General features: G+C 50.3%; 1 protein-coding gene across 1 annotated transcript; it reads right to left on the minus strand.

The window, feature by feature from the left end:
* Window positions 1-4,847: 4,847 nt before the first annotated feature.
* LOC136370555 (nuclear cap-binding protein subunit 2) lies at window positions 4,848-7,654 on the minus strand. The gene is made up of 4 exons (XM_066334033.1): window positions 7,486-7,654; window positions 7,147-7,328; window positions 6,223-6,361; window positions 4,848-5,574 (listed from the first exon to the last, which is right to left on the minus strand). The coding sequence occupies exons 1-4, from the start codon at window positions 7,570-7,572 to the stop codon at window positions 5,476-5,478; spliced, it is 507 nt and encodes a 168-aa protein (XP_066190130.1). The 5' UTR covers window positions 7,573-7,654; the 3' UTR covers window positions 4,848-5,475.
* Between the last annotated feature and the right edge of the window lie 76 nt (window positions 7,655-7,730).

The following is a 7,730-nucleotide window of genomic DNA, read 5'->3' on the forward strand; positions in this document are numbered from 1 at the left end:
CACATCTCAGCACATCAGTTGGGTGAACAACACCCAGCCAGAGCCTCAGTGTGTGTTCTCTGCACAAACCATCTGTACCCAGTGCCCCAGCAGCCTGCTCTGACAGCAGCCCAGGCTCATCCTGCAGAGAGGCTGGGAGAGAAGTGTGTTCCTGGAGAAACCTGTCAGGTGCTGGGGGCTGTAGGGCGGATTTCCCCTCCTGTACCAGTCTGGAAGAGGCCATTTTGTGGTTTGAGAAAATCGGCAAAAAGCAGAGCCTGGCTTTGCTGTTGAGAGGCCTGTGCTAACTCACCCTAATGGGGAAGGAAGCAACCAGCCCCAACACAGCTGCCTGCGGTTTGCCCCGACAGTTGGGGCGTTTCCTTGAAAGGCTTGATTTGCGATTTCCTTGTTGCCATTCCCTCCTGGATTGAAAGGGGAGCTGGAGGGCTGTTGAGTCCCCTTGTCTGGCCCAAGCCATGCTGAGCAGGCAGGTGGTTGGGGTGGCATTGCAGCGGGGGCCTGGCTGTGGCCACTGGCTGGTGACAATGTGCTCTGGGGTCATGCCAGGGATGCAGTGCTGGTGTGTTGAGGGTGCAGAGAGTGACTCACCCTCCTTCCCCATCTGGCTCCACCACATCCCTTGGCATTCATAACTTCATATCCAGCTGTTTTTGGGGGGACGTGGGACTTTCCTGGTGGACTCTTTGGAGCAGTTCTCTGGACACCAGGTGCTTGCCACCTCCAGGGGGGCTGCTGAGAGGCCAGGAGTGTAGCCATGCAGGCTGGGGGCAGGATGGAGATGGGGAGCTGTGCTGCTGAGCCTCAGGAGGCAGAGCTGCAGCTGCAGAGCCTGCCCCTGCACTGCTCCCTGGCCAGAACAGGCCCTGGCAGGCGGAGATGGAGCAGCAGATTAAATTTTGATCTGTTTGGGAATTAAAATAGGCTGGCAAGTCTGCTGTGCTCTGTGACACCAAATGCTTCAATGTGAGTAGTTAATGTTCATCTTCTTCCCTGTAAATCTGAGCACTGTCAGATCCCCTTCCCTGCTCCTGGAGTGGAGCTGCAGTGGCTGCTGAGTGGGATGAATACATCAGCAGGGCCTGAGTCCTGAACTCTAGGGAATTGACTCCAGGCAGTTGGGTCACTGGTGTAACAGAGCAAACTGATATCAACTCCTGATATTTCTGCAGCAGCACTGGGTTGTGCTGTAAGCTCTCACAGTCCAGAAGGGCTCCAGGAAATCAAAGACAGTGCTGGGTGAAATTCTTTTATCACTCCTTACTCACCTGGCTCCAGGCAGGCCCCAACCCTTCTGTTCTCTGTGGTGAGCTTAAGCACACATGACCCAGTAGCTGTGCAGAGCCTGTGTGCATCCAATAATCCTTTGGCCCTGAGCTGTGGCAGGTGGCCAGCTCTAATCACACAGGCTTAATGCTTGCCTCGCTTTGCCTTTGCAGGCCTGGCATAACAACTTGCTGCCAGGTGCCTGCTCTTCCCTTGCTCTCCTTCCTTCCCAGTGTTGCAGCTGGTGCCCGGGTTCCTGCCCTTGACCCCCAGTCCACACTGCAACTAGCCAAAGGGTGGCTCCTCTCACAGTCTGTCCTGGAGCTGACAACATGCTGTGATGATGCTGCACCCAGTAGGGTGTCACCCTGTGAGGAGTATCTCCCTTAGGAGACAGCTCTGTCCCAGTGGCACCCACACCTCACTGTGGTGGAAACAAGCCTGTGAGTGGTGCAGAGAGATGGCAGAGGCAGCAGAGGCAAGGCAAGTGGCACATTTATGGTGCAGATGGGTGGTTTTCCATCAGTGTGGCCACTTCCTGATCAATTACCCCTTCTCTGCCACCATCAGGATTGCTGAAGTCTGCAAAGGTGTGCTGGTTTCCTGACCTCATACACAAGAAATTTCTTTGCCAATCACAGAGTTTTAAGGCTGTTACATCTCCCTCTCCTTAAACTTTCCCATTTTTCTGCTGTATTTACCCATGCAATTATTCCATCTCTAATTCATATTCTTCACACAGGACCTCACACTGATGGTGCTTTGCAAAGCTGGACAGATAACTGCTTGTATTTTTCCATTTTTAAGTCAATGTCCTGTTCCACTTCACTGCATGTCAGGGATGGCCTGCATCACAGGCTGGTCAATGCTGTCATTGTTTAAACTTGCTGAAGAATAAACATGCAGCTCTTTCAAGACTTGTGATAGTTGTATAGGCACAGCAACCTGACTTGCAAAACAAACAGTAGGAGACATTTTGACACACTAAATGTAACACCCCTCCTAGCTCAGTTATCAAGACTTTGGGGTAATAAAAGTGTTAAATTAATTTAACTGCCTCATCTGCACAGAGGTGTGCAACAGTTTCTATCATCCTGGACAAGATAATGCATGAAAAATCATGACACATTACCAGGCAGGGAGCAGCTGCTATTGTTTACATAATACAACCCAAATCTACAGACAGAATTTAACTTGTTCAGTGGAGTAACTTGCCCTAGCTGAGAGGCTCTTGGGGCAGATCAAAAAGGGTTCACACCTCTTCTCTTGTTTGGACCTAAGAACGGGTTAGGGAGTGCCAGTCATGCTCTTCTTAAAACAGGAAGAAACACAGGGAAGGGAGCTTTTGGTTCCTTCCTCTCTGAAGTGACCACTGAACATTTATGTTTTATAGGCTACTCCAGTTGTGGGATAGGTGAAAAGACAGGGAAAATTCTCCTAGAACTGTTGATGCGAAATGTAAGGACTGGTCTGATTCAGAGCATAAGCAACTTGTTTCTGACATCAGCCATGAGCTACTGCACAGCAGGAGAGAAAAAGCCAGCAAGACAGAAGCACAGAGAACCACGGTGAGACTCTTTCACCCTCCTAGTGTCAATCTCTGTGTTTGCAAGTGACAGCAGCTTTAAGACACCAGTAGGTGTGTCCTCCCCACCCCAGTTTGTGTCACAGAGAAAGTGGCTCTGACACACAAACTGCAGCTGGTGTGGGACTCACTGTTGGAGTGGGTTGACCTTGGCTGATACCAGGTGCCCACCAAGCCACTCGTGTCACTTTACTCCTCAGGGGTGTCCCCACCCATGGCAAGGTGCTTGGAACTAGCTGGTCTTTAAGGTCCCTCCCAACCCAACCCACTGTGTGATTCTGTGATTCGTCCAGGTTACTGGATGGAGAGGTTTCACAAGCTAACATGAACCTGCAACATGCACATTCCCACAGCCTAGGAAAGCTAGTGTCTCCTTGTTAGCTGATGGAGACATAGACATGGTGACATCCCTTATTTTGTTCCCAAGAGCTGAATGAACAGCTGTTGGGCTTCCCTATCTTCCTGCTGACTTTGGGCCCCATTATGCCAGCATCAGAAGCACTAGTCAGGATTCCACATACCTGGTGGCTGTAGTATTTCCACGTCTCAAAGCTCTGATGAAGTTAGGCTAGGTGGTTTCTGCTTCGTATCTGAATTCCCTCACTCCTTCCTGTATTTTCTTTCCTCAAGGACCAGCTTCTTGATGGGACCCTTCTTCTCTGTCCTCCCCTAATAACTGATGATACAGATCCAGTGACTTCCACTGGTTTTTTTTCCCAGAACTGGGGCAACTGTAGTTCTTGTTTGGGCCCCTCTCTCTGCTATCACCTCAGATGGAGCTTGTCCTCAGTTTTAACCAAGTTACTCTCAGAGGTGGCTTGGGACCCTGAGTTAACAGCCCCCTGGCAGCCCTGAACTGTGCCTTTGCAGGCACATGCCAAGCCCCAGTACAGTGCCAGAAGCTGCTGGTTTTCACTGGGGTAGGCATCTTCTGTCAGTTGGCATGTCAGTTTGCCAGGGCTACTTGCCTGTTCAGGTGTAGTCCCAGGCTATGGGAAGTGATAGCCAGCTCCAGCACTTGCCCAAATCCTTCCACACACTCTGCCACCCACGGACCAGCTGCCTCAGGGCACATTTTAGTATTGACTCACCCAGAAATTATCTTCTTTTACACCAGGATGATACCAGATTACACAGACCCCATGTATGCCAACTATGTTAATCAGTAGTATTAAAGCATCTCACATAGGGGTGAGCAGGAACAATAAAGTCACCCACACCAGGTAGGAGTGGGAAACGGGATCCTCTCTGCAAGGCAGCTCCCCCAGCAGTGCAAGGCCATCAGTGCCAGGGCAAAGCACAGAGCCATGGTTTGTACTAACATGTTCCAAAAGCCCAGCAAAGTAAAGAGATAAGAAATGCAGCCAACAAACACTGGGACTCGACAGGAGCTGCCTACTTCAGTAACTACTATGGCTAAAGCACACTTAGACACAACTGCCATTGCCTCAGGCCCCATGCTGGGCACCAAACCGTGGTGGGCTGACCCTGCCTGGACACCAGGTACCCACCAAGCTGCTCTCTCACTCTCCTCAGTGGGAGGGAGCAGGAGGAAAGGAAGATGAGAATGGAATTTGTGAGCCAAGATAAAGGCAGTTTAAGAAAACAAAATCAAGGCTGCATGCAGGAGCAAAGGAAAACAAAATATTTATTCTCTACTTTCCACCAGCAGGAGATGTCTGGCCACTTCCTGGGAAGCACAGCTTCAGGACACAGAATGGCTGCTCCAGGAAACAGATTTTTAATAAGGAATGCCACCCATCTCCTTTCTCTTAGCTACTACTGCTGAGTAGATGCCATATGGTCTGGAATATCCCAAGATCTTGCCCCTACCCCAGCCTGCTGGTGAAGTGGGAATGTTAGAGACAGCCTTGACACTGTGGGAGCATTGTTCAACAATAGCCAAAACACTGGTGTGTTATCAACACCTTCCAAGCTACCAATATAAAACACAGCTCTGTGAGGGCTGCTAGGGGTAAAATTACCTTCATCTCAGTCAGACCCAATACAACTGTTTATTTAAAAAAATTAACAGAAACTTTTAACAAAATCACACTGATCAGTGAGGATCTGAAAAGCCAGGCAGCACTGGGGGCATCATAAAGAGAAATGCTCTGCAGACAAGCACCTCCAAGTGGATGACAAGACTTTGTCCATTTCTCTCATTCAAACGGTGATACTGTTTATTAAGCAGACGAGGTTGTAAATTAGAAACCTGAATCTCTTGGTGCATCCTCATTAGGTGCCCAGACACCTGGAGGGCTCCAATGGTGGTAAGCTTTTAAAAAAAGTTCCATTTGAAAGTAACCATGGCTGCAGTTGCAGCTTGGAGTAAGTGCAACATGAAGAATATTTCATAGCATAAGGTGTGTGTGACATGCTGCATTTCTTCTCGTCCAGAATCCTACAGAGCTGTCCATTTTTTCCCCCTTGTTGCCCTGTATCAGCACAGAACATCCCCTCTAGCTCAGAGAGAAGGGAGAAGGTACACATGTATATCCACAGTCTAAGGAGAGTCACCTTTTGCTGGAACTTGGATCTCACTCCATACCCCGATCCCAAATGGAGAACAGGGCTAGCTCTGGAAGGACAGAGCCTTCTACGAGCTAGGAGCCACGAGGCAATTAATAGATTGCAGGCTGGTGATTTGCCTTCTGCATCTGAATGATCTTGCCAAAGCCACCTCTTCCCACATCGTAGTCTGTCCGGTATTCATCTCGCACCTGGGGAACAGCAATAACAACACACATATTAACAGCCAGCACTGCCTGTCTTCTACTAGACTTCAGAATCATCACCCACTCCTTGTTCAGTTGGTGGGGACCTGAAGTTCAGATTAGAAACACTTCAACTCATCTGAGATCTCTTCAACTAATCCACCAAAAAGGTGGTAATGATGGTGAAAATGACAAAAAAGGTTGTATCCCATGGTTGAGATTTTTTCAGGTAAGAAGCAAAGACCCCAAAATATTTTCATTCAGCTTTTCAGCACACCTTTCTGAATTGCCAGGCTTGGCCTTCAGAACATTTTATCTCATCTAAACATCATCTTTGCCCTTGGGAAAACTGCTGTGCTATGAGATTGGCCTGGCAGTCACACTGTTTTCCTCTACTCAAATTCTGGATCATTTCAAGGGCGCTAGCTTGGATTAGGGAATATTCTGCTTGCATTGCAGGAAGTTTGGAGTCCTAGACAGAAACAGCCTATTTCCAGCCTTTACCACCAGGTATCAATTACCAAAACAACCCGTGAGTGAGCAAACCTCATTATCGCTTTAAAGTCCGCACATTGCTCTTCACGAGACAAAACCAGCAAATAAGTACAGAGCCTTAGAGGATCAATTTAAGGGATAGAGTGGCAGTGCCTTTACCTGTCCTCCAGTCTTCCCCCTCCCATACTGCCGACCCTCCTTAAAGCCAGCGTCCCAGTCCGTGCGGATGATGCGGTCATCCAGCCGCGTGCCGTTGATGAACCGCATGGCGTGCTCGGCGTCTGCCCTCGTGTAGTACCTGGGCCACTCTGTAAGGACAACTAAGTGTGCTCTTTGCTTGGGTACAGGGAAAAAAAAAAAAAGAGGGAAATACTATAATTTGAGAAGTAGAGCTTTCCCCCACTGCCTTCCGGCCTTTTCTTTCTTCCTGCTCTTCTCTGTGGGATGAGAAACTGCACTCATGTAAATCCAAGCTAAGCGAATGCTCAGAAAGGATTCTGTACTTTAATGTCAGTACTTGCACGGACAAGACAATGGAACAAAGACTTTAAAGCCTTACAAAGGGCAAGAAATCAGTAATATGCTTTTCTGTACGATGTGAAACTTGACTGCAATAGAACAAAAGGAGAAGGCTTCACAGGAAAGCTTTGCACAGACAGCTCCTGGCACAACCTGTATGAGCGTGTACCCTCTGCTTGAAAATGCCTCCATGGCTTATCTTGCTACTTCCTTCAGGTGTGCAGATGAGAAAGCAAACATGTGCTCTGGATATGGAAGACATCAGTCTGATGACTGTAACAGTTCTCTATGATTTTGGTCCTAAAATCATTAAAGAAATTAATGAATTAAAAGGGTTCTCTGCCACCGCCAGAAAATACAGCTCTGGTGGCACTTGTCACATATGGCACCACTATCCAATCAGCCTCAGGGTATGCAGAGGCAGGTGCAAGGATGGAAGGGATGTGCCTGGTAAGAAGCACTCGGCTATCAAATTTCCAGCAGCACTACAGGTACCCTTGCCGTGCAGAGGAACTACAGGTGCCAACCACACTCGTGCTGACAGAACAGAACCAGAAAGGATACTCTACAAAGCAGAAGCCACAGGGGGTTTTCTTGATCTTGTCCAGACCCATGACAATCCTCTTGACATCTCCGCACTTGGAGAAAAGCTCCTGGATCTGCTCCTCGGTGGTGTAGAAGGAGAGGTTGCCGACATACAGCGTGGAGGAAATCTTCAGGGATTTCTCCTGCAGCTGTCTGCTACCCTGCGAGCACAGAGGCGCACGCCGCGGGCTCAGCGCGCAAGCCGCCCCGCTCCCACCGCCCCGCGCCCTCCCGCTGCCCGGCTCCTCGCACGGCCTTGCCGAGGCCTCAGCCCTCCCCGCCCCGGTCGGGCCCCGCCACCCGCCGCGCCGGGCACACCCGGAAGTGCTGGTCCCGGTACTGGCTGATCTCGCAGTACGAGTCGCTGTTGAGCCCGCTGAGCGTGGTGTGCAGCAGCCCCGACATCGCGCCCGCCCGGGCCCCGCCGCCGGGATCCTTCCAGAAGCGCCGCGCACCGGACGCGGCCAGCAGCGCGCGAGAGACGCCGCTCCGCGCGATTGGCCACGCCGGCTGTCACTCAGGGCGAGGGGCGGGGCGGGACCGCGGCGCAGCCAATCGGCGGC

This window comes from Sylvia atricapilla, chromosome 21 (assembly GCF_009819655.1).
Source record: "Sylvia atricapilla isolate bSylAtr1 chromosome 21, bSylAtr1.pri, whole genome shotgun sequence".
Taxonomy (NCBI): domain Eukaryota; kingdom Metazoa; phylum Chordata; class Aves; order Passeriformes; family Sylviidae; genus Sylvia; species Sylvia atricapilla.